This window comes from Struthio camelus, chromosome 6, assembly GCF_040807025.1.
Source record: "Struthio camelus isolate bStrCam1 chromosome 6, bStrCam1.hap1, whole genome shotgun sequence".
NCBI lineage: Eukaryota > Metazoa > Chordata > Aves > Struthioniformes > Struthionidae > Struthio > Struthio camelus.
Window position 1 is genome coordinate 25,299,719 of NC_090947.1, and position 26,627 is coordinate 25,326,345.

At 36.1% G+C, this 26,627-nt stretch overlaps 1 protein-coding gene across 2 annotated transcripts in view; it reads left to right on the top strand.

The window, feature by feature from the left end:
* LOC104144934 (sodium channel protein type 2 subunit alpha) overlaps window positions 1-26,627 on the top strand; it is a 77,150-nt gene that overhangs the window by 4,480 nt on the left and 46,043 nt on the right. The window contains exons 2-13 of one of the 2 annotated variants that reach the window (XM_009676181.2): window positions 2,418-2,551; window positions 3,118-3,387; window positions 10,438-10,754; window positions 14,629-14,747; window positions 15,641-15,730; window positions 17,292-17,420; window positions 17,942-18,033; window positions 19,053-19,325; window positions 19,636-19,699; window positions 20,578-20,719; window positions 20,912-21,118; window positions 23,967-24,266. In XM_009676181.2, the coding sequence (XP_009674476.2) occupies window positions 10,488-10,754; window positions 14,629-14,747; window positions 15,641-15,730; window positions 17,292-17,420; window positions 17,942-18,033; window positions 19,053-19,325; window positions 19,636-19,699; window positions 20,578-20,719; window positions 20,912-21,118; window positions 23,967-24,266 (1,683 nt within the window). In that variant the 5' untranslated portion in view covers window positions 2,418-2,551; window positions 3,118-3,387; window positions 10,438-10,487. Of the gene's footprint in view, window positions 1-2,417; window positions 2,552-3,117; window positions 3,388-10,437; window positions 10,755-14,628; window positions 14,748-15,640; window positions 15,731-17,291; window positions 17,421-17,941; window positions 18,034-18,129; window positions 18,222-19,052; window positions 19,326-19,635; window positions 19,700-20,577; window positions 20,720-20,911; window positions 21,119-23,966; window positions 24,267-26,627 lie in introns of both variants that reach the window. The other variant, XM_009676180.2, reaches the window with a different exon arrangement.

Below are 26,627 nucleotides of genomic sequence, written 5' to 3' on the forward strand. Positions count from 1 at the left end.
TCTTAATGACTCAGATAATTTTCTGAGTTTAGATTATTTCATGTTAGATTCAAAAGCAATTATTTTGTGTCACAAATGGGTTTTCGTAAGTTGCCCTACAAAAATTTAGAGAAGAGTATTGATTTACAAACAGAGCTTTCTATTTTCTGAAGAAGTATTGTGATGTATTTAGACCACTGATTGATGCTTTATTGTGACTTCTTTAATACCACCACAGTGGATACTGGTGCGTATTCAAGTGGTTCATTTGTCAGCTCATCTAAAATTGAATTGGAGTTCAATCAAAAGATGAGGGAATAACTGAATCTAGAGTATGGGGAGCATGCAATAAATAATTCTGAATTTGGAGAATTAAGTTTGTGGATAACACTGTTTTTCTCTTTTTAATCTAAAATAGGGCTAACATTTGAACAACCACTAAGCACTTCAAATATCCCTGTAGTTGTCTGGGATTTTCATTCATGGTCTGGCTTTTGTCAGTGACATGAGATTTCATCTAGCTGAAGCCAGCACTGGCATACTGTCCTACAATGATATTTATAAGTGTGACTAATTTTGAATAACTCCATTTCTTTTCTAAAACACATTTCAGGTAGAATCAACAAATGTAGCCATGGGACAATGTGACAAAATGCAGCTGTCTTTTCCAGCTCACCATAATGTTGAAAGGGAGCTCTAGTGCATGGGGATCTAGCTTGAACCTTTTTTTTGAAATAATGTTTATAACTCAGAATTTGAAAGATATTCCAACCAGTCTTAGAAGAAATGCTGACACTGCATAGGCAGAAGAGTTCAGGAAAGGGTCCCACGGTTAGGAAAGAGTATATGTAGCTTGTCTAGTAGGAAGCACCTCTGTCTAGGCCTGAGATTTTACCTACGATTCACTCTTACAAGCTGAATTTGATAATCTGCTCCAAATCAAAACACTTTTGGTCAACATCATGTCAGCCAAAGTAATTCTCTACAGCTGAAGACAACGTTAGTTACAGTAAAATTGTATAGTTAGACCTTTCCATGCAAATTTCTAGTCTTGGGGTTAGGACCAAAGATTAAAACTCTACAAAATACAAAACCGAGATATCAAGGAAAACAAAGTAAAACTTTTGTTAATGTATCAAAAATACATTATACAGAAAGAAGAGGCTTAAAACAGACTATTAATTGAAAGTCTAAGATGAAAGTACAGACACGGCCCAGGCCTATTATAAATTCAGAGCAAAGAGCTCACAATTCTGCCGAAAGACTTCATGCTGTGACTACTATTATTGTGATGTACAGTGTTAACACATACAGAGCTGCATCTCTTATCCACTGACGATACAGCCAGTGCAAATGTATGTAGGATATAATACAAAAGGAGATGGAGGCTATGCCACGGGGTTGTGTGTGAACAATGGTTCTTTATGACTGCCGTGTGATCTAATTCAAAATAAAGATTTATTGCACTTACCTGCACTGCAAATGTTATTCAAATTGTTCCTATTAAAGGTGAATTCCTCTGCTTTTAGCAAACTGGCAAATATTTTAACAACTGGCTAGAATTTACATCCCCTTTTTTCAAAGCACATGTCATATGATGCTTAATAGTAGAATTAATAATATTATTCTTTTATTAGGAAGTTATGGTATCCCTTTCCTATTATTTTAATGCCTGCAAGCAACAGTATTTACAGTTCTTGCATATTTTCACTGTACCTGACCATTACATCAGCTTTCAGCCACAATACTACTTCAGAGGCAGAATCCAGATGCATCCAGTAGGCAAAGGGAGGAGGAAATCCTCTAGGGGATTCCTAGATTTCCCCCAGGGAAAAGTGCATTCAGAGGAAAATTTGCATTGGTGGTAAGTCTAGTTGGTGGCAGTATCAGTCATGATCCCCTGAGGGTAGTACTGGAGAACACAGCTTTCAGATGTCTTCAGTGGAGCCTCTTCAGTAATGACTCACCACAATAAGCTGTGCTGAATCAGAGCATTACTCAAGAGAACCAGAACATTAAGACTTTGCTATGAACTCTGAACGGCCTTACGTACAGCACTAGACAAACAGAACAAGCTCTAATTGTGACACCACATCTTATTTCTTCAGTAAAATATAATTCTAGATTAATAGCTACTACTAGTAGATAAATTCAAGATTAATACTTTAAAGATATTTTATTTAGGAGTACTCAGAGATCATCTTTCTTTAGTTATAAGGGAAGTAGAGGTCCAGTAGAAAGCATGTTTCTGTTTTCCCAGCTTCTGTGTTCTCTTTTGACCAGATCTGGACCTGCACAAATTTTTTAAATTCTACCTACAGACTTTCTACAATGGCTGCTCATTCATACTATATTTGGAGAAAAGTATTATAAGGGCTGCTTTGGCAGGAGCAGAGACCCAAAAGAGAGGGATGTCTTCTTTTTCTTTTCTTCCCTAGGAATAAGAAAGAAAATAAGGACAAAGTAAAAAAAAAAAGAAAAGAGCCAGAAATAAAACTAGTTCCAATGAGAATAAATATCACCAGAAAATCTCATCGCGATCTCAATGGCTGAAGATTAAAGTTTGCAAAATGTAAGTAGACTATTTAAATTTAATAGCCTAGATTTAATGGCTTTAAAGATGGAGGAAGTTACAGCTAAACTCTGGTCAGCTCTGGTAATGATGCAACCCTTAATTTGAAGGCTGTTATGAGGAACTGGCTTTTTCTACTATTGCACTGCTTGAGACTCAAGTAAAATTTTGTCACACAAAGAGAAACACTTATGCGGAGATTCTCTAAGATAAATGAAGTACACAGGGATAGTATCTCTGTTTTAATCAAAAAATAGAGTGAATGTACTTTTTTCCTGTTGTAAAGAGAGTAAATGCAGTGGGAATAATGATGCATTATGCAGTTCCTTAAGCAACAGATGAGAACATTCCTGATAGTCTGGACACAGTTATCCAATGTCCATTAAGGACTGCACTAGCTATATAGTAATTTCAAGGGGTTTTTTTAGCTCTTCAATTAAAGCACGCAGGTAAAAGAATAAATGGAATTTTTGAAACTTACACCACTTAAAGAATATTCTTAAGCATTTTGCAGGTCTGTGTTAGGTTTTGTGGACTAACTAATGTTCCATCCTGCTTTTCCTAAGTCTCTTTGCTCTTAGGTTGGAAAAATGTGGCTATGTGAATACGTAAACTTATATTTGTTCTACTGCAATTAATTTTGAGAAGCTCTGGGCCCAGGAAAAAAGAATGAGAAGGGCATGAAGAAACTTCAGTCTTGAAAAAGCTTCAGCTCCCACGGAGAAACTTTTCTTACCAGTTCCATTTTCTGCTAGAAATGCAAGCTTTTTCTTTTCACTATAGCAAATAATCTAGGGGCTAAATTCTGAGATTTGCCATTTCTCAGAAACATAAAGGTAAGCCTATCCTTTCTTCTCAGCCAGACAAAATGTTTCTGTTCAGATGATGCCCATTTGTTATGATGCCATATATCTTCTCTAAAGTATCAGTGGGAAAATGAAATGTCAGTCTTTACTGAGGTCTACCTATAGTAATTTGTGTTATTAGGTAATTACTGAAGATACTTTCCACCAGAATGTAGGAAACTTTTAACACTGGAAGGTGCTTGCAAAATATCAGTTAAATGCTGCATTCCAAATAGCTGGATGGGTTCCTCTTTGTCTGCATATGGTTTTCATTTGGCCTTCTCCAGACTTCTTTGCAAATACTTGAGGTATCCATGCTTGATCTATTTTCACACCTTCTCAGAAGCTATTTATGGTATTATTTATGGTATTTCCATTTAAAGTAGAGGTATTGCTCCATTTTTAGGAATAAATGGTCAACCATTTATCAACCAAAAGCCAAACCATTTATTTTCTTGACTCTACAAACAGCTGAAGGTAGTACCAGTACCTAGGAGGGACACAGCATGTACAGCTGCCTTTGCTTCCCCCTGAGTTCGGAGAGGAATGGAAAAAAATTTCCTATTGTAGTAGCAGCCATATCTTCAGTCTTCTTGGCTCCTTCAAAGAACCACCAGTGATATCTCAAGTGCAGAAATTTTTAAACTGTTACAGATGAAATGAGGGCAGGCATCAGGCAAGACAAAAACATCAGCAGAAGCACATTTTAGGAAAAAAAATCCCTTTCTGATGTTTGGGTAAATATGGCCCATATTTACTGAAGCTCATGATGAAAGAGATGAGTATAAAAGACCTTTCCATTTTATGGCCTGCTTCTTTCCTGGAAAAAGAAAGATAAGATCAACAAAATCATACAAGGTCACAAACCAGAAACGAACACTCTTTCCTTCAAGCTTGTACCATGAAAAGACTTCTGTAGACTCCTGCACAAACCTTCTAATCTGCTCTTCTGAATGCTTTGTCAAAGCACAATTATAGGTAAAAAAAATTCCTACTAAACCTGACTAAATTAGAGTAGTTGCAGGTACATACCTGAGGACTCTAGGTTCATATTTTACGTAATCTACCTATTTTTGCTTATTCCAGCTTTCTAGTCACAGTATACATTGGCCTTGATGGAAGAACCAAACCATAAGTCACCACTTCACTCCTAGGAGATGAGATATAAGAGAAAGGAATTCAAAAGCAACCGTTGTAGTGAGGCAGAAAGAGGGAAGAAGAGAGAGAGCAGTTTGGAATGACAGTGGGCACAAACAGACAAAAATGGGGGGAAAAAACTATCTGCAGTGAAATCTCTTGATGAGAGAGCACAGTGTCCCAGGATACCCAAAGCAGTATCTCCTGGATCTTTCAGAATGGTCTGAGATTGCTTTCCAATCTATAATCTAATCTGTTTGCCTTTCTGTCTAATCTTTTATTGGTCAGATTGAACCACGTTTACTCTCTTCTGCCCATATTTCCAAACTCTTACAGTTCTTTTCTTTGTTGAGATAGGAGTTTTTAAAACTTAAATAGTATGCTTTCACACCTTCTTGCAAATCATACTTGAGGAAGTTAAATAAAATTGCATGTAACCTCCATGAAGCACTGTTCTAATACTACCACATTCTTCATTAGTATTTCCTTTATTTACTGCTCTCTAGCCAGGTTTCAGCCCAAGTGACACCATATTTTCGCTAACCGTTCTAATTCATTTTTAAAGTAAGATTTTATTAAGGAAATATTATTTCTTTTTCATTCTGTTATTTGTAATCTCATAAAAAGTAAGTATGTTTGTATTCCATGATTTATTACTGCCATTAATTTTATTAATAAATACCTGGCAGTGATTTCATTATTTTATTTTGAATAGTTATATAACACTAATGCCTGGAGGCTACCAAGGCTGACTGTACAAACCCATACAAAAATTATAGTCATTGCTTACAGATAAATTATAGACTAAGAAAAATGACACAATAGATGGATGATAAACGTTAGAAAGAATGGGGAAAAGGAAAACCCATGTTAGTCAGTTAGGAACAGTAATCACAAATCATTGCAGTTTAAATGAGTAGATTATAGTTTAAAGAAGAGGCATGTTCTGAGAAGGTGCTAAATGCTGGAGGTTGTTATAAACTTCCACAAAGTCACTCCTTCCCTTGAAAATACCTACTCTCATGGAACTAACATTCATGGATTCCTGGGGCTCCTTGGTTTAAGACCTATGGATGTTTTTGAGTAGATCTCTCTTCCAGTATCTAGATTAACTTTGCACTGCATTGCATTTACCACTTTGAATTGCAGTGGTGACATTTTGGTGGTCCCTTTTGTTGAGTTTTATTTCTTATTCAAGTTTTTAAAGAAATAAAAAACAGTTTAAAGATGCTAGGAAAAACAAGGTAAGTGTCAGCTATAAAAAAAAATGTGATTGTAAAAATACATCAAAGCATTTAAGCAGATAAGGGTATGGGTTTTTCTTTGTGAAATTAGCCTTTTTGCACAAGCGCCGTAAGAAATTGTAGTGAAAATACTTCCTTTTAGGAAATTTTATTAACCAACTAATATTCAACCATCCCTTTATCCTTTTGCTTTTTGGATAAATTGGATGCACTGTTACCCAATCTGGAATTTGATCAGACCACAGCAACTTAAAGATAACTTATCTTCACTTCCAGATTGCTAAAGCCTGAATTTTGCAAAGCAACTTCCAAACTACTAAGAGAGAGACTTATGATGAGTCATTCCTTTAGACGCTTCCTGCTTCTACTCTCTCTGCACTGCTTTCCTCCTTAGGACAGCTGTAGTTTGAGTTGAGGTAATCTTCTGATGACATCATCACACAACAGCTACATTTTTTACTTTTATAATAGCAGAAAATAATCCTTAGATGATGCTGAATTGGTTCCACTAGCCCTGTTGTTTCTGTCTCTCCCACAATGGCAGCCCCAGCTTTTCTATTTGGACAAGTATTTCTACTGGCCTACTGTGAGACAGCTAGTCTCATTAGCACTGGTGATTTACAGCAGATATTTTAACCCAGGTCTTAGCATCTGACAGGCTACTGCTGTGCTTAGCCCAGAGCAAGATGTTATTGATAAATTACAGCCTCTTGAAATAAAAGATTAGCATAAAAAATTATGATTTATGGTCATTTTACAGAATGCCTTTACTAGTCTTGCACTTATACCAACAGTAATCAAATACATGTTTGTGTGCCAGTGCTTCAGCTTTAATGGACTGAAACTCTCAGTAGTCAGCTTTTTCAAGGTTTTAGCAGGGAAATAATCCTAATGCCAGTGGTGTAAAAGCAAAAAAAAAAAAAAACAGCTGGTGAGATACATTGCAGGATTTGTTATTTTGGTTCCTTGAATATTTTGAGAGGTGTATGTGGAACGCTTCATGCAGAATGTAAATAACCTGTTGGAAAATCTGATTATTTTAATAAATAATCATAGTATCCACCAGGTTCTTACAATGATACTTTCACTTTTACCATTTGCTTGATTTAAGATCTCAAAAAAATAGATACCTTCAGGCAAATTCTTTTAGCTTTTTCAGAGACATATACAGAAATTAATTTGACATCTTGAGCACTGATATTTCCCTTAGTTCCTGAGTAATTTTCTGTGTAAATGCTGGAGAAGATAATTGTATTCAAAGTAAAATGTATCAAGTTATCCATGGGCATAATATAATTAACTGAAATATACATAAAATTAAGAACATATGTGGATACTGTGTGTTGCTCAATCTTATTATTTAAAGGAAGGGAGTGAAGGAAAACTGGAAAAATTTTTATGGAATTCATGGAATGAAATGTTCAAATACAACTGCATGGATTTATTTGGCATAACAGTGTCCTTATCAGTAACTAGGAGCTAATTTTTTCTAACCAAATCTTTTGAGTTGTGGAGCAATACAAGCATGGGAGGTAGGGCCCAGCGTGTACTACAAAGGCTTGACGTTCTTTCTTGCTAAGCCGTATCAGCTGCCGAGGGCCCTGTCAGAACTGAGGGTTCAGTGCAGTGCTGTATTAACTTCCTGCTATCTGGACCATTCAGATCTTCCATGTATTTTTGACACCTGTTCCTTTAAAAATACTTTTTAAATGAAGGATAATCTGAAGTGATTAGACAGACAGAATTCTCTGTCTCTGACTGGGACCACTCATGTCCTGGTAGTTTAGCCATAGCATAACGGACAATCTTAAAATCAATGAAGGAAACAGAGGAGCGAAGCTATCATTTAAAAAAGAGTGGTTTATGGTTCAAGGAATGCTGAGGGCTTGTTAGGGCTCAGTGCAGAGAACAGAATTACTTTTGTTTCCTTGTGCTGTTACATTAGTGCATGTATAGCAACAGTAATCAAATATGTATTTGGGTGTTGTTCTATTAACTCTATGTAATCTGAATAAAAACACTTGGGGTGTATTTTGGATAGAAAAAAAATATTTATATAATAGAAGCAGCCAGGAAAGATATAACAGCACTTGTCAGTAGCAGAAGTAGGACTCAAGTAACGTTTCCACCTTGTCAAGAACACTTTTTAAAGCATGTTTTATGACACTGATAAATATGGTGAAACTGCAACTCTGCTAATACTATTCTTACCAATCATTCATCGGGCCCTTTGTGGACTCCTAGCAATACAGATACATCTGCTTCTAGTGAGGACAATGTGCTTTGCTTTATTATAATTTAAAAAATAGAAAACACTTACTATTCATAACCGCAAATTCTAAATGATGAAGAACAGCCTAACCGAATCCACAGAACTGTAAAGAGACGATTGACCTACTGATGGCTCCAGGAGCGTAAACAAATGCCTTTTAAGACTGGTGTTACAGAAAAGGCACCTAAGTCAACAACTTGCAAAATGTGGAATAAATGAATCAATTAAATTTTCAAAAAGACCAAAGGGAAGTCTCAAATATCATCTTAGGTTATTAATCCTGATGGGCAAGAGGAAAAATCAAAGAAGTGTGGACTGAATCTAGAGAATTCTTGTGTTTCTAATTCTCAAATAAGGGACAATTTTGAAATTAGGATCCTTATAATTAGGAATTACATTAAGAAAAAACGTCTTGCCATGGCTGATTTAGCAGGTATCAGCAAGGGCTCCAGCTATTGTACAGCCTCCTGTACAGCAATCTAAAAATTAGTAAAAAGAAGTTTCAGTATAGCAGCATGTTATAAGATTGCCTACTGGAGACTCTGGCTGACTTAACAATTTCTTTTTCAATTTTTACTGCATCGGTACCTCCAATACCCTCCAGGATCTCTCTGATTCTTACATTACATTAACTCATGGTTCTCCAGGCTTTTCCTTGACAAAAACTTTCTCCATGTCCACACTACACTACTGTTTATTGATGAATTTATGGTCAGGAGGTATCTCAGTTCTGGTCTTCTATTACTCAGATACTTAGTGCTATAATCTGTAAATTATTTCAGTGATCTCAGTGATGACAGTATGAACTGATGCTATGCTGTCAACCCACTCCAGAGAAAAAGACTTGCCTTAAGGTGGTGCAGGAGTAGACTTACCTACCATGTCACTGGACTGGTAATTCAGATTTAAAGAATACACAGTCTCATTTCTTTCTTCTAGTTTTCTACTGTAGATTCTTCAAACGTTTTTGACTCACTTGCAGAGGAACCCTTTTTTTTTTTCAGAAAATCATTACTGCAGCACTTTGTAAGTGTTTAACTTCTACAAACTGCTCCAGACAGGCAAGGAGCTTTAGGACAAGGACCACTGAATGAATGCAAATGAATACAATGTTATTTCTCAGATCTAGTCATGGCAACTCCAGAACACAGGTTTGCGCATTTATCAGGTAATGTAGGGAAAGCTGCATGCCTTCATGTGCAGCAAGCGCAATTAGAGGGACTTATTGCAGGCACTGAAACTCACTAAGTCTTAAAAATTAGTTCTCACGATTTTTTAATCAGTCTACATAGACCAATTAAAATAACTGTTACACGATGCCACAGACTTTTGCAAAGTACACATCAAATAAGGCTACGCTTTCTTACTTGATGTCACTGCGGCTTAACGAGATCTATCTTCCTGCTGCCCTTTACCCTTCCTCCAGCCACTCAAACCTCTCTGTTGTGCTGTACAGTGCATCAGTTTGAATACATGGTCCAACCTGGAATGGTTTGGAAAAAAGAAAAGAATGCTAATGTCAGCCAGTTGGCTGCACGGCTTCATAAAGAGACTTGCTGCACAACGGAGAGTTTGGTACAAAGAGCAGGAAAAGCAGCAGGGGCTGCATAAGCCAGCACTGGCACCAAAGACATCCACAGGGAACTACAGTCTTAGATTTCAAATTCATTTTATTCTGAAATGATATTATGACACTTGCTCTGCAAGAAAACAGGAGCAACATTCTTCTCCCACATGGTCTTGATCAAACTGTTACCTTTCGCTTAAAGGGCTTAGGGTTTTGATCCACAGCTCACAGTCAGTGAATAAATGACACCTACCCTGCTTTGGTACATAAAATTAACCTTCAGCACAGTAAGTTGTTCAGTGAGAAGGAATCACCTTTGTCCCTCTCGTAATTCAGTTGCTGCCATTTAAATAGCATTAATTGTACAAAAACGTACAAATTGTACAAAAACGTTCTTGGTTTAGTGACAGTAGTTGAAATCTATAAAGTTAGATTACCGATACATGAAAAATATGTGAAGATAAAATTTATTAACTAGTAAAATATGCTTACATTTGTCAAGAGCTTTTCACAGAGTATGTATTCATACTGGCTATTAAAAGGAGATCTACTGGTAAAACATTTATATCAGTATCTTGGTCTGTGATTGTCTACCTACAGAGCAGCATTTGTAGATAAGAGTAGTGTCTTTTACTAGGCCAACTGGAAAAAGGTGGAAAATAATTTTAAAAATATTTAATTTCTGAGAAATTGCTTTTAACTTTTAATCAGTTCTGAAATACGCTGCTTCTATTTCAGACCCCAAAAGGGGTTTTTGTGTAAATTTTTTGTCTGTCAGTACTGTCTGGTTTTCCTAAATTATCTTGATTTCTGTTTTGTAGGTCATTCTTATGCAGGAGGCTAAAAGCAATTAAATTTGCAGGATGAAAAGATGGCACAGGCACTGTTGGTACCACCAGGACCTGAAAGCTTCCGCTACTTTACTAGAGAATCTCTCGCCGCTATTGAAAAGCGTTCTGCAGAAGAAAAAGCTAAAAAGCCCAAGCAAGAACATACAGATGATGATGATGAAAATGGTCCAAAACCAAACAGTGACTTGGAGGCAGGAAAGACACTGCCATTTATTTACGGGGACATACCTCCAGGAATGGTATCTGAACCTTTGGAAGACTTGGACCCGTATTATATCAATCAAAAAGTGAGTGTTGACTACAACTTTAGTTAGGGTAATAAGACTGTAAAATAATCTAGAGGAAACTCATTTTGTTATTTGCTCTTCTTACTCTCCTTTTGTGGAAATAAGTAAACTGTGTTATATTCCTGTTCCTTTACTTCATCATTTAAAATAAGTTTATATTTCAGTATTCTATTTTTACAGAATGGGCAGGAATAATCTCTCACACAAAATATAGTATCATTTTCTACACTAACTTACCAACCACTAGCAAGAAAAGTTTGCTCACAAAATGTGATGGTTAGAGCCATCCAGCCTCTAACTACACAGAAGTATCTTTCCATCTGATAGTACTGACTCACTCTTCTATATTGTGACTCCCTTGACTTCAGCTGGCTTACCTGTTATTTATCTCAATGTAAAGAAGATGCAACTTCCTTGAACTTGCCTGAACTTGAGAGCTTGACTGAGTTTTCCTTGTTATGTAGCAACAAGACTGGTTATGACAAACAAGTGTTTCAGCAATGATTTTGCAGTGGAGACAGTTGTAGATAACTAGGTAGTATCCATGCAAGTTAATCAGTGTAATAAATGGCTATAAGCATACTCCTTGTTTCTGTTATAGCTATATAACATAAATATATATATATATATATATAGAGCATATATAGAGTCTGTGTAATATTGGGCCATACAAAACCACCGCAGAATGAAAAATGTTGGTTGAAGTGCTTGGGATTGCTGTGATAGTTCTCTGCTACACAGCTGTCAATTAGAAGCCTGCGGTAGAAATCATAGTAAGGCTGGTTTTTGAGGAAGGAATTTAAAAGGACAGTTTTGTGGTTCTGAAGATTAATTCAGTAATTTCATGCAGAAAGAGCAGAGAAAAGAGTTACATCTTGTGAGAGAAGAGGAATGCGTTGAGTTACAGGAATTAGGCCATGAGACAACTGGACCATTCATAATGTATTTTTACTTTATGAAGAATCTGAAATCCTAAAAGAGGTGCCGTTCCCCTCCTGATTTGCACAGCGATATATTGTCCCCACGATAAGCACATATATTGTTCACACGATAAACAAACCACGGAGTTGGAGACAGAATGTTAGTTCAAACAAACAGATCTATTCCAGTCAGAAATATTTCTTCTTGATTTCTCTAGAAGTCGGGACTTGCAGTGCAATATATACTTTTTGGCACTTAGGCAATGATGCGGCATAACCTGGAAACAGACTATCATTATATGACTTCAGAGAAAGACAAGGAACAAACAAACATATCGCTGGAATTGGGATTAGCTGCAGACTACTGTGTTAAACTCCTCCAGGATCTGAAATGGTCCAGTGTGGGGGACAGTTAAAAATACCTTATACCCTCTGCAGATCAGTAAAACTTACAGCTCACAATATGAGCAGGTGCTCCTCTGCATTATCTGCTTATTTCTGCATGCTTCTTTAGCAGCATCAAGATGTTCTCTCAATTCTTGATGGACCTGTTAAGTGTTCTGGATAAGGCAAGTGAAGGGAGAAGGACAAAGCTGTGGATGATAAGGGGAGATTCAAAAATTCAGAAGAGGTTTTATGGACCAGTGCTGGGAATTACTGCTTGCAGTCCCTCTGAATTAAAGAAAGAAATTGACCCAGGTGTCCTGATGATGGCTGGAGACATTCCAGCCGTTCTAATATTCTATTTATTCTGAGCAGCCCATCATCTTGTCTTAAGCACCAGAGCTTAAAAAATTTAATGCTGAGCTAAGCATAAGAAAACAAAAACACAAAATATTTTACACTGTACGGAAGCTTACTTTGTTTTTTAGGAAAAAAAATCATATCAATAGCACTGTCAATTTTGTGGTTAAATGTGTGGTTGCATCTGGCTGGCAATTTTTTTTTTAATTACAGTTCAAGTAATGGGAATGGAAAATAAAGCCGACTCCATACGTAACTGCATAACCTAGCAATTGCCAAAGACTAAATAAACAGTACAGATAATACAGACAAATATTAAGGTTATTAAGGAAACTCAAAGAAATGGAAGTTCAGAGAGGAGAGGGAGTGTTGCCAAGGGTTATTTCTAGTTGTTTGCTTTTGGATATATAAGCAGTTTCATGAAGATTTTTACTTCTAATGTAATTGTGTGCACTGAACCCTCCTCTTGACTAGCTGCAAAACAATTCAAGAGTGCAGTGACTTTAAAAAAAAAGCCTTCTACAAATCAAGTGTCAGATAACCTGAGAAGTGCTGAAACCTATTTTCTCACTGCCAATCATCAGAAAAAGTAGTCAGATTTTTTGGAACAAAAGTGTGAAAACCTAGACTACTGACGGACTTGTTAGTCCACTGAGAGCGGATCTGATTAATAAACCACAGAACCTTTTGTCACAAATGGCATCTGTATGTATGTTACGTACCGGTCTAATCTGCCTAACAGAAAGCAAATGGACTTCTTGAATGATGAACAGAATTAGTCATCCCTCCTCCAATTTCGAGCAGAAATGTCTCTTAATCACAGACTTTTCAATGCAGAGAAAATCGTATATATGAACTGGAGTCTGTCATCAGACTCTGCGGCAGCTGTGACCTTAGGACAGGCAACCTCATTCTACCATTTCTAATCAGGTGAAAGCCTGTCGAGTAGAGAGAAATGCCAGTGAGCACGAGTCTGTGCCACATCAGCCTTGGTGCCAACGCTTGATGCTATCCTGTGAACAGGCACTGGCAACACTCCTTTACTGGTTTTCTTTCCCACCGGAGTGAGGCTTGCTTTCTCTCCTGGAGAGTGGAGACCAGATAGGAAATAAAGGCCACGGAGAGGGCAGCACTTCTCTGTGATCACAGGCTTGTTTTAGCAGAGACTAGGAATCAACATGGAAACCAGTGATATTATACAGCTCTGCTGAGAGCGTAACAAAGACTCTATTACGATTCTACAAAGCAGAGCCATTACCATTGACAAAGACTGAAAGGAATGAACGATAGTAATGTCCTGAAGACATTTCAAACAGTACTGAAGCTGCAAGTAAACCTCAAACACAAATACACTTAGAATAAAAATGAGAACACTCAGCTGATGACTGCCAACAGGAACAGAATGGAAGCGAACACTGACTGTATGTTTGTCAAGTCAAACTTTAGAAGAGAATAACTATAAATATAAATTTGTTGCTCACAGATAAGGAAAGTAAGACCTATAATTATAAATGAAAACAATTTTTTATTACAGGTTGCCAAATTCTGGCTTGGTTTTGTTTCAGACTGCTCAGAATGTCAGCTTGCATTTCAATCATCCCTTTTATTTGCTCACAGATAAGTTTTTAGGAGATACACATAACTGATACTGGTAGCATTTAAAATCTAAAATAAAATCAACATTCTTTTTAAGTTGTGCAAATTGTTTAGTGTGAGACGTCTGTCCTTGGGTCACCATATATATGTGTATATAACTCTTTTAAGTATTTTCTCTGAATACAAACTGGAATTTATACATCACAATTGCCCATTGCCATTTGGGTTTTATATCTGCTTGAGCACAAGGTAGAATGTATTTGATTAATTTGTAGATCTGACTTTAATCAAACACCTGCTATATATAAAATTAACAAAATATTTTAGTGGTGAAATGCCATATTTTGCCATAATTGACAAACTGACATTGGACAATTCCCACCAATTTTAATAATATCAGAATTCAATCCATGTACCAGGAAACTTAGCAAATTGGAGAATCAGCCATGGAAGGCTTAATCCACTGTATTCATAGAAAGCAGTTATTTTCCTACAGCAGGTAGAAAATAGAATGAAACTTGAACCTACCAGCTGGAGAATGGAATCCTATAGAAGGAGGTAAGACACTAATACAGTCAACACTGTATTTTAATTTTATATTTCTTTTTTTGCAGACTTTCATAGTATTGAATAAAGGGAAGGCAATTTTCCGATTCAGTGCCACATCTGCCTTGTACATTCTAACTCCTTTTAATCCCATCAGAAAAATTGCTATCAAGATTTTGGTACATTCATATCCTTTTTTCTTAATGCTGATTTAAAGGTCGCCATTTAAAAGGATTTATTTGCTGAACTAATACTTTTCATAGGGACATACAAATTATGTCCATGTGGGTGTACTACGCTAACTAAACATATGCGGATCACACTTAAAAAGCAGCAATGTCACAAGTGAACTGCAATATGATCTTCATCCCTAACAGGAGAATTCTCTGCTGGATCATCTAAACCTGTCAGACTTTAAATATCAGGCTTTACACACAACAGGAGACCTGATCCTTTACTAAGCCATGCAGCCAAGGCAAAATCCCCATGACTTTACTAGCCCAAGTCATTGCACTTTATCATATCTTTTACTAAGACCAATAGTATTATTCATAAACTTGACTCACTCAGCAAGGACTAAAGAGCACAACTAAAGAGCTGCTTGTTTGGGCATACTTTTTCAGCATTGTTTTTTCAGCGTTGGTGTAGGTGTCCTGCAAAGGATACAAGTCAAAATAAAGGAGAATATTTTCACATGTATTTGTAACATCCAGTCAACAACTTGGGTATAAACAATCAACCTCTGCATAAAGACCTTTTGGAATGATCCCCTTGCCTTCAACGAGGTACTATGTTTGGGTACTCATTTCACATTTTTATACACTTAAGGATGTTGACAGCTTCAGTTAAATCTAGAATCTGCTACAACTATAAAAGTAAGGCATTGTTTTACAGTACAGCAAAATGAGCCAGATGGCATATTATTTAAAATAGATAAAATTATGTGCAAACCTTTATTTTCGGATTTTGTTTAGAATGCCATGCTTTCTGTTTACATTCTTATACACTAAATATTTTAAGGCTTTCATTATGATAATACTGCCATGTTTTCCTGACTTACATCCCTTGACTATAACCTACATTATTCAGCATGCTGATCATGTGCACTATTTTGACCAATTGTGTGTTTATGACTATGAGTAACCCTCCGGACTGGACAAAGAATGTAGAGTAAGTCAAACATTTTTACTTCTTCAGCAGTTTTGCTTTCATGGGGTTCCAAGCAAGAAGGATTTTCAGATAGTTTGCACGTCAGAATGTGATTTTCTAGACTCAGATTCCAGGAGATCATCAATATCTTTCTTGTTTCCCATCTGAATAATTTTAAATGGTTTAGAAGTAAAGCCTTGCTCTTTAAAAATATGAAGAGTATGAAGAATACCTGAACTTCTACTGTGAAGTACTAACACACGTTCTTGTCCTTGGGTGATTTGAGTGCAAAACAGAAAAGGAGCTCCAGTATATCAAATGCACATCACTTGTGAGGTCAGCCACAAACTCCCTGAGTATCCATGACCTTAGCACGGTGGGACATTTATCCTGGCTCGCCAACGTAAATTCCCAAGTGCCAGCCACAGCAGACAGCCCCTCGCAAGCACACAAACGCTCCCTCCCCGAAACCACAAGAAGCTCAGACTACTTAGAAAGGGCCTTACCTGCCAAAGAGTAATGCAGAACTGATGGAAACAGACATCACAAAGTACCTCTGCTTCTCTTTCTTGTTTATGGCTATACATGCAGGGTTTTTACTTTGTTCTCTAACAGAACACAAATAAATGTTTTTCTTTGAAATGATACTACTCTTCAGAAAATCTGATTTTAAGCAGATCAACCAGATTAACTTGTAGTTTTTTACACTCCCTCCATTTCTCCAAGATATGCTACTGATTTTCTTCATTTATTTTACTGCACCGAAGAATCTTAGTTTGGGAGCTATATATAGAAACTGTAATAGAAGTAGTCACCCCTTCCCAGGAAGCTCAGGAGGGGCTCTGGCTCATAGGATTGCCTAGAACCTGAAAGGAAAGCAGTAGGATCTGTAGGTCCACGTAGATCCACATGGGTCTCAGGAAGTCTCTGCATTGCTCATTTATAAATGAACAATTGTTCCCATGTCAGGTTCCCACGTCTTCAAGAAAAACAATGCTTTCTTCTGTTTTGTTTTCTATTTCTTAAGTTAACAATGTTTTCTTATGAATGTTCAATGCTTTCCAGAGTAATAATGCTGTCTTATATTTAATATTCATTTATGAAATACATCTGTATTCTGAAGATGAATAGAGTTACTATCTAGAGTTGATTTTCACAAAAAGCCTCTCATTTTGACACTAAAAACAACTCTTTGCACTTTTTATAACGCTTAGACATCTACCTGGTTTGTGAATGCAAATAGCCAGCCCTGTGAGTGCTACAGAATGTACATATGAATATCAAAGTCTGAAATATATCTATAAACAATGGAGCCTGAAATTATTGCAAGCATAAAATCTGAGACTAAATCAAACTTTTAGAAAATGAATAGTATGCATGTATCTTGAGTTAAGATTTCATCTACTCAACAAAGATTACCTTCTTAAAGAATTTTGAGCAAATTAAGTTAAGGATTTCCTCCTTTCGCTTTCAAGTATTTTTTCTTCTCTTTTCTTGTAAGTTGCCTTTGATAAAGAATGCCACTGCCTATAAACATAAGTATACAAAATCCTATTATTCCTGCTTTAATGTCTTTCTTCAGGTACACTTTCACGGGAATTTATACCTTTGAATCACTTATAAAAATTCTTGCACGGGGCTTCTGCTTAGAAGGTTTTACATTTCTGCGAGACCCATGGAACTGGCTTGACTTCAGTGTCATTTTAATGGCGTAAGTGGTTCAACAATTTTTTAATCTTTTAGGGCATGAAATTAGTGGTGGCAAATACTACTGCAATGATAAATATATTGATTTAAAAATATTTAATATCTGCCATCTGTGAAGTTTAGACACTGCATGTATCAAATATGTTAGCACTCATAAGACAAAGTAAAATATGGCAGGAGCCAGCATGGAGTGTCAACCACTAGTATAATTACTGCTGAGGGACACTAATTTCATGTCCTACATTCTTTCTGCTCACCAGAATGGAAGCCATCCCTTTGACCTCATGTCAGCATCCTTTTAAAGCTAATTATTTTAATTAGCTGTGCAAATATAAATCAGTGAGTTTCACTTCAATGAAAATTAAGCATTGTTGATGACAATAAATAACTATAAAAGCGAGGTGTACTGAAGAGAAAGGTAAATTTTGGACTATATTTGCTAATATTGCCACAGAGGTTTTGAAGACCCACATAATTAGTATAAGCGCTGCCTCAATTCTGAATAACTGTGATTTAATCCTACAGGTATGTAACAGAATTTGTAAACCTAGGCAATGTTTCAGCTCTTCGAACTTTCAGAGTATTGAGAGCTTTGAAAACTATTTCTGTAATCCCAGGTAAGAAGTAGTTGGTGTAAGGTGTTAGGCCCCTTGTAACTCCAATTGTTATTTGTGTGCTGTCATTGTGTTTGTGTGTGAACTCCCCTATTACAGATATGTGACAGAGTTTGTGGACCTGGGCAATGTCTCAGCGTTGAGAACGTTCAGAGTTCTCCGAGCTTTGAAAACAATATCAGTCATTCCAGGTGAGAGCCAGGTTAAACACTGAGGCTGACTTTCGTTCCATTGAAGTTGAATTCACTTCTTTTTAACATAAGTCGTGTTATTCACTGCTCATGTTGCAAACAAACAAACAAACAAAGGCATGGATCATAAGCCAGGATTATGATCCTTTGCCTTTTTAATGTTAGCTTCTTTTATTTTGCAAAATCAGCCTTTGAGTTTAACAGATTCTTGCATGAAACATAAAATATAAAGCACATGGGTTATTTTGCTTTGTTTTTCAGCATTTTATTACAAGTTGTCTCTTTTACATTTAAAGAAGCTTTAGCACTGTGGCTTTCTTGAGTTTGAATTTTACCATTTATTTTACCACTTAAAATTGAAATCAGCCTTAAAAACAACTAACCCAAAAGCTACAAAAATGAGATATAGATTGCACAGGAAAATTTAGGATCTGCAAATGATTTTTTTCTTTCAAAATTACTTTCAATTCTATCAGCTCTTATTGTTGTAGAGTCATGCTTAATATTAGCTTGAAATTGAAATATTGGCAGAATATTAAATGGAAAAAAAATTAAGAAACAAAATGAAATCTATAGCAGGAAACTATGACTGATAAAATTTCCTGCTTGAGAATAACATAATATATTCAGTGTATTGGAATATATGTACATTGCACACTCATAAAAAGAGTCTTTTTCTTTCATTCATCTTCACAAGCTCTGAGGCTGTTCATGAAGCTTTCCTTTTTGACAAACAAAAAATAATTTCTTTAAGTGTCTGCATGACATCTTAATTATAAGGGAAGGGCAAAGATAATCTGTGATGGATCTATGGATCTTTCCTCTTTGCAGGTCTAAAGACTATCGTGGGAGCCCTAATTCAGTCTGTGAAGAAGCTCTCGGATGTCATGATCCTGACTGTGTTTTGCCTGAGTGTATTTGCACTAATAGGGCTGCAGCTGTTCATGGGCAACTTGAGGAATAAATGCCTGCAGTGGCCTCCAGACAATTCTACTTTTGAAATAAACATTGTTTCCTACTTTAATAGCACCATTAATGAAAATGGTACATTTGTTAATACAACAGTGAGCACATTTAACTGGAACGACTATATTGAGGATGAAAGTAAGAATGACTGATATAAGTATTATTAATCTATTTGTGGCTACAGTATGTAACTGTTCGTGACCAAATGAAAAATGTAGAACTACTTATATTTCTGGTTTACGTAAAATGGCGTATAGTCACTGACTTGTAGTGGACAAACTTGTACAGTAAACGAATACAATAGCAGAAGAGTTCCTAAATAAACTATGGAGGGATCAGGAGCTAACCATTTTGAATTTATTATGCTTTATTTTCTTTTTATTTTGTAGTACTTTATGTTAAGAATCTTTTGATTTATTGACATATATTTCTAATGCTTTCTGAACAGCTCATTTTTACATTTTGGAAGGACAAAGAGATGCCCTACTTTGTGGTAACAGCTCTGATGCAGGGTAAGACTCTTTCAAAAAACCTCTGTTCTGTTCTACAGAAAAAGCACCAACAAGAAAACTATCCATAGCAACTGCAATTCCATATTTAGCCATGTCACAGAACTCATAGGGTTTTGCTACTAAATAATGATTTTCTCCTTAAGTCAAAATATTTTAATCTCTAGCTAACTGAAATATTCATTAACAGCATCTGTTCCTTCTTATTTGGAAAGTGATGTTAGTGTTAATGATAAAAATATGAATTCCTGTAAAGTCTATTTAGGAAACGTACTGACTGAAGAAAGTAGCATGGAAGCAAAGGTGAGAACTGAGAATGAGAATATGTAAAATATTAAGAAAGCACAATAGTGACCACGTAGTTCAAGGATGAATCTCTGATTTCAAGCCTAATTCTTTTTCATTACTGGCAGCGTCTGCCATTCACGTGTGCCAGGCTGCTAGCCCAGAGCTGTTACTTGAACTCTTGATGCCTAACTGGCTAAGGTGAAGAATCTTATTAAAAAAAAATCAGCATTATGTGGGAGCTCCCTAACAGTATAATTGCATTTAGCTAATAATATGGTTTTAGCCTTCTACAACCTTAACTCCATTTGAGCAATTATATTTGCCATTATATATTAATTTAGATTAGAGATTCTATTTGTAAAATGCGACTGAGGAGCATTTAAACATTCAGGTCATTCCAACCAATGAACAGGCTATCTTTCATTTACTCTCACATTAGTTTTGTTTCTTAGGACTTCTTTCTGAATGAACTTAATTTTAATTCATGGACTTCCTGTGTAAATATAATACATATTGTCCCAAAGCGTAACATGAATTGTTATAGGGGAAAATAAATGTTATGAATAAAAACCTCCTGTTTGGTTCTCACATAGGCAGTGTCCAGAAGGCTATATATGTGTGAAAGCTGGTAGAAACCCCAACTATGGCTACACAAGTTTTGACACCTTCAGTTGGGCTTTTTTGTCACTCTTTCGGCTAATGACTCAGGACTTCTGGGAGAACCTTTACCAGCTGGTAAGAACGTTTTATGAAGTAAAAAGTAAACTGTAGGTGACATACAAAATTATGTAAATAGGCTTATTTGTACATGAGCTGAAATGTTAAGCTAACACCAAAGCTTACTGCTTTGGTTGCAATATGTTGTTGCAGTAACAAAGATAAGTGGTTGAATAATATATTTATATAGGTACGTTTTCTACTCCCTAGACTCTGCGTGCTGCTGGAAAAACATACATGATATTTTTTGTTTTGGTCATTTTTCTGGGCTCTTTCTATCTGATCAACTTGATCCTGGCTGTGGTTGCCATGGCCTATGAAGAACAGAATCAAGCAACTATGGAAGAAGCAGAGCAGAAAGAAGCAGAATTTCAACAGATGCTGGAACAACTGAAAAAGCAACAGGAAGAAGCACAGGTAATGATGGAAATGGTGCTTTCTGAACAGCCTTACTCTTATGGCAAGGATAATAAACTTTTATGAAATAGAACAGAACATGTATAAATCACGCAATGAATTAAAAAAAAAATTGTCTCCTTTACTATGCCAGTTTTAGAAGTGGGAATATTAATAGCCAATGAAAATCAGCAAGTACCTTTGACCTAATGACAAGGAAAGGAAGTCAACGGTACACAAAAACATTTTACTAAGTTCACCAAAAGGCTGTAAAAGTAAAATATATGTGATACTGGTGTCATAGAAACCTTACTATAAGTATTCATAGTTGATGATAGTTTTTGGTTACAGTCTTGTGCTGTTACTTTTGGTTTATGGTCTGAATGAGAATTTGCAGGCTTGCTATGATGTTTCATAGTTTCTCTCCAATATTCACAAAATAGAGTGCAGGGCTGTAATCAATACTAAAATGTTCTCTTAGGGTCCTTTTCAGCAAGGTATTTAAGTCTACCCCTAAGTTAAGCACACCGAAGTCAATCAGTCAGGCATTTATATATCCTTAGACTAGACGAACAATATTTATAACAAAGGGGCTACTTCAGAATTCTTTTAAAGTAGTCCTTCTGTGTGAGTTTTTCTTATCAGAAACTAAAATATATGACATATTTTGGTTGTTATATTTTGGAATTCAGCTCTGTGGTCAGACTTCCTTCTAATTTCTGGACTCATTTTCTATTGATTTTCATGTGGTGTATAGTCATTTTTAAGAGGAGGATGTTTATAAACTGCTAGCAAATTAGAATCTTCTAAGAAACTGTATTTTTGGTAGTTTTACAGCCATTTTCACTAAATAAGAATGATTCTATAAAGAAAGTGGTAATAGAAAAGGAAACTCTCCAACTGATTTGTGAAGAGAAAGCTTCATGCATGACCTGTGAAATCTAATTAGAATATCTCTATTTTAATCATTAAAACTGTCACTCCCAAATCACTGAGGAAAAGCAGAATTCTGAAAAATGCAAATAATAAAAGGTTAAATATCAGCAAAGAATATATATTTTTAAACAATCTGATATTTTCATCCCCCAAAATCACGAAACTGTTGTTAATTAAACCAAAAGATATCGGGAGGCTATTCTAGACAGCAGAAACTATGCTTGCGTGATCGCATACGCAGGCAGAGAACAAGCTGATCCAGAATGAGGAACAAAAGGAGAACAGAAAGAAACAGAAACTATGAGGAAGGTTGTATAAAGGCCACAGCAAGTCATCATTATTTTTTTAAATGAATGACGACTCAGTTGATTATGAGAAAATCAGAAATCTTAAAATCAAGATCTCGTGCGTGTGTGAGAATATTAGTAGAATGAGCAAATTACAAGGTGGATCACCAAGTTGTGGAATTGTTTTCTGAGAGAGAAAAGAGTGGGGCATTCATTTTTTCATTCCCCTGACAGTGAACCTATTCATGCACAAACCTGAGTCACAGCACAGTTCTTTGGGGTGCTCTACTTGTTTGACTTTTGCTGCTAGTATTAGGAAGTAGACGGATGGTGACTCAGTATCTTGTCCCTTGTGTCCCCCCTCAGTAGCTGGTCTGTGTTAGAAATCTGATAGCATTTGAAAGTTGATATTCTGAATCCTATATGACAAAATTTTGAGCATCACAGTTTTATTGATACACATTTCAGAATCATTTTAACATGTAATACTCCACTTAGTAGAAAAGCTCTCTATCAGGTCAATCTGTATAGCATGGGTGGTATATTGTGGCGCACAAAGCCATTAGTTCATACTATGAGCTGTCAGACTCTCCTTTCCTGCTTTAGAGACATATCCTATCATTCCTGGAATACCTGGCATCAAATATTATATTTTTTGCTGGAAAATTACTAGTCATCCTTGTTATATAACTCCAGTCTCTTGCCTTTTCTCACATCACCCTTTTTTGTGAGCTCACAGAAGCCTACCCGTTTCCCAAACATAGTTTCCACTGGAGCATTTCATAGCCAGTTCCCCAGACAGTTGTTTCCAGGAAGAGTATTGGATATGCTCTCAATTCTTCCTTTATTTGATGACTAAATGAACCGGTGTTCCTAATGAACTAAAGCAGGCAGCCTAACCACTGCAGTTTTGGAACTGTTCCCTGCTCCAGTGAGTCTTCTCATCCCTCTCCATTGCAGAATAAATCTAAACTTTTTATACCTTCTAGCAGCAGCAGCAGGCAATAACTTTACCTTCCTGTATTTATAGCAAAGATCTAGACTGTTGTTACAGTGGGAATATGGGAAGGAGGAAGGGCTCAAAGACATGCCTAAAGGGTGTGCCTGTTGCCTGTGAAGGTAGAAGGAAAGTGAAGAGAGGGTCCTCATTGTGACTAGAGTGAAGAAAGGCTGAATTAAATTACCTGCAGGCTGCTAGTTGGATTACGATACATTAACTCACACGGCAGAATGTAGAGATTAGTTCTTTCTAGGAAAAGTCAGAAAGGATCAACAGAAATCCGTTGGAGCATAACATCGGGCTTTCTCAAGAGAAAATGGGGAAGCAGGTCTGAAATATATGCAATAGCCCCATGCTTATGATTTCCTGTCTACCTTAATTTTAGATCAGTGTCTTGTGTGGCAAGGCTCTAAGGAATGGTGTTGATACTGCACTGCTAAAGTTGATGTTTCAGGTAGCTTATGCTGCTAAACAACGGGGAGCTATATATCTCAGTAGCTTATCTTAAGTTTGTTTGTGTGTATTTGCCCACTGAAATGTTCCTAAAAGGCAGTACTATCACAGTGATAATAAAAACAATCGATAGAAGCCTATAAAATTGTTCATATTTGGCATACTAAGAATACCATGCTTTGTAACATGACAGGCAACAGCAGCAGTAGCAGCAGCATCAGTTGCATCAAGAGATTTCAGTGGTGTAGGAGGATTAGGAGAACTCTTAGAAAGTTCTTCAGAAGCATCAAAATTGAGCTCAAAGAGTGCTAAAGAAAGAAGAAATAGAAGGAAGAAAAGAAGACAGAAAGAACTGTCTGAAGCAGAGGAGAAAGGAGATACTGATAAGTTTCCCAAGTCTGAATCAGAAGACAGTATCAGAAGGAAAAGTTTTCGCTTCTCCACGGAAGGAAGTCGACTGACATATGAAAAAAGGTTCACATCTCCCCACCAGGTACAGTACCAGTACTCTCTCTTATTAAATCATGTACCTCTACGCTAAGTGGTTTTGGTTGACATTACAGCACCTTTATATATAGGGAGCTATGTAAAAGGTGAGTGAAGAAGAAAAAAGTGGTAAGAGCATTTCTTCTTGAACTAATTCGTAATTACTATACTCTTCATTTTTTCAAACACTAGCCACATGCTTCTCTGCCAAGTTACCTGATCTGTTTGGACCCATTCTAGTAGTAAAAGGACAGAAGGAACATACCCAGGGTAACTGTAAACTTAATTCTGAAATTTCTGAAAATGTGTTTCTGAAGATGTAGACTGACATTTTCAGATGAGAAGAAAAAATGAGAAGTTTTTTCATTACTAGATTAGATTCATATATTTGCATCAGTCAATCACAGGTTGTCTGTTCTGGATCTATTTCAAAACTATATAAATAAGACCTTTTTAGCAGACCACGTCATCAAAATGTCCTGAATAGGAAATTCCATGCTACCACTAGTTTATGTTGCTTTCCTCAATTAACTTATTTAAATGGTAGATAATGAGAAAAGTAGCTCTCATACTCCACAATACAGACAAAATATATAGTGAACATTTAGTTTCATATTTAAAAGAATTTAGGTATACTTTTCCTTTTCATTAGAAATTCATTATACAAGACTGAGATTGTATCATTACAATCATAGAAAAAATTAGGTTGCCAAGGACCTCTGAAAATCACGTAGTCCAACCTCCTCCTCAAAGCAAGTCTAACTTCAAAGCTCTACTCCCCTAAATCAAAGGATCTCTTCTGTTGCTTAAGGATATTTTTGCTTAGTTCACTTTCTACAGACCATTACAGTATTCAGAGCAAAATCACTCCAAATGCATCACTTCAAAATGATCTTGTCTAGTGTCAGCCAATAAACAATAATGAGTTACCTATGTATATCCTATATAATGTTTGTATCAAGTGTGTTAGTGTACAGACTGATGTAAAATATGAGTTCCATCAAAAGAAATACTTCACGCTGAAATATACACACTGAGGGGAGGACAGGTTAGTTTGACACAAAGTCTCAGTAATTAGTTAGTCAAGTAGATGTAAGGGATGATGCCTGGTCTGAAAAATACACATTTGCATTTCTAAGAAAGTGAAATCGTGCTAATTATAATTAAGAAGAATAGCTAGCTTATTCTAGCTTATTTATTATAAGAAGTAAATAAACAGTTAAACAATGATTAAATCTATCTGAACTCCTTTGAATAAAACAGTAAAAGAATATTTCTGATTTAGTAAAAGGTATTATTTTGGGCCAAAGCTTCTCAAAAATCTTTCATTAATTGCAATGGGCTTTGAGTCAGGCTGATACAAAGGTGTTGCAGCTCAGGATCTCAGACTGCAGAGTGATCCTTGACTCAGATATATATATAAGCATCCTTACTGCATAGATAGGACAGCGAGTAGCTTGTCCACACTAAAGAAAAGAGTCATTGACAAAGTCTGACTGGAAAGGAATTGCTGACCACTAGTACTGTGCTGTAAGTACTAAATAATATGCTTCTCCATTGTTAGTCTTATTTTTCTGATGTTATTTTATATACATCTGGTGAAGAGACTGAATAAAGAAGATATTATGTTTATAGTAAACATGTTTATTGGTGTACAGATTGATGTAGAACTAAGAGATTAGCAGAAAAGATACTTAATATAGAAAGAGGTATACTAAGGCAAGGAGAATTTGAAACGAAGCCTAAATGGTTATTATAACCTGGTTTTACATTGCTTTATTAACAGAAAGCCAAACATTGTTGCATATGTTTGCTCATATTCTGAAACTTTCAGAAAGCTTTCATCCTGTCAATTTTCACAAAGAACTACGAGGTTAAGAAACTTAGCAAGCTTTAAAAAGTAAGTCATTTCAAATGACTTTTGATAACATTAATATTAAATATGAATTCATCTTGCAGGATGAATAATTAAAACTCATTAAAATCAAGTGAAAACAAATACTGTATACATCTTAGATTTGAAAGAAAACAAGGAAATGGTACTGTAGACAAGGAAATAGCTCATCTTGATAGGTCATGAATTACATAGCAGGAAAGAAATAAGGGACCATCTGAAATTCATACATGCAAAGACACTTGTATCAAGCGAATAATGCGAATGATAATAATTCACAGAATTAAAGACAAGCTTGGCAATTAGTTTTGCAGTTTTAAAAATACTTTGGGAAAAGACTGTCTGTGTACAACCGAAACACAACTGAGCTGTCACCTGAATATGATGAATGGAAGGCTGCTGCCCAGCAGAATCGGTAAAGGAAGAACTGGCTTATCTTGTTAGTTATGCAGTTAGCTCTTTGGTGAAACAGGG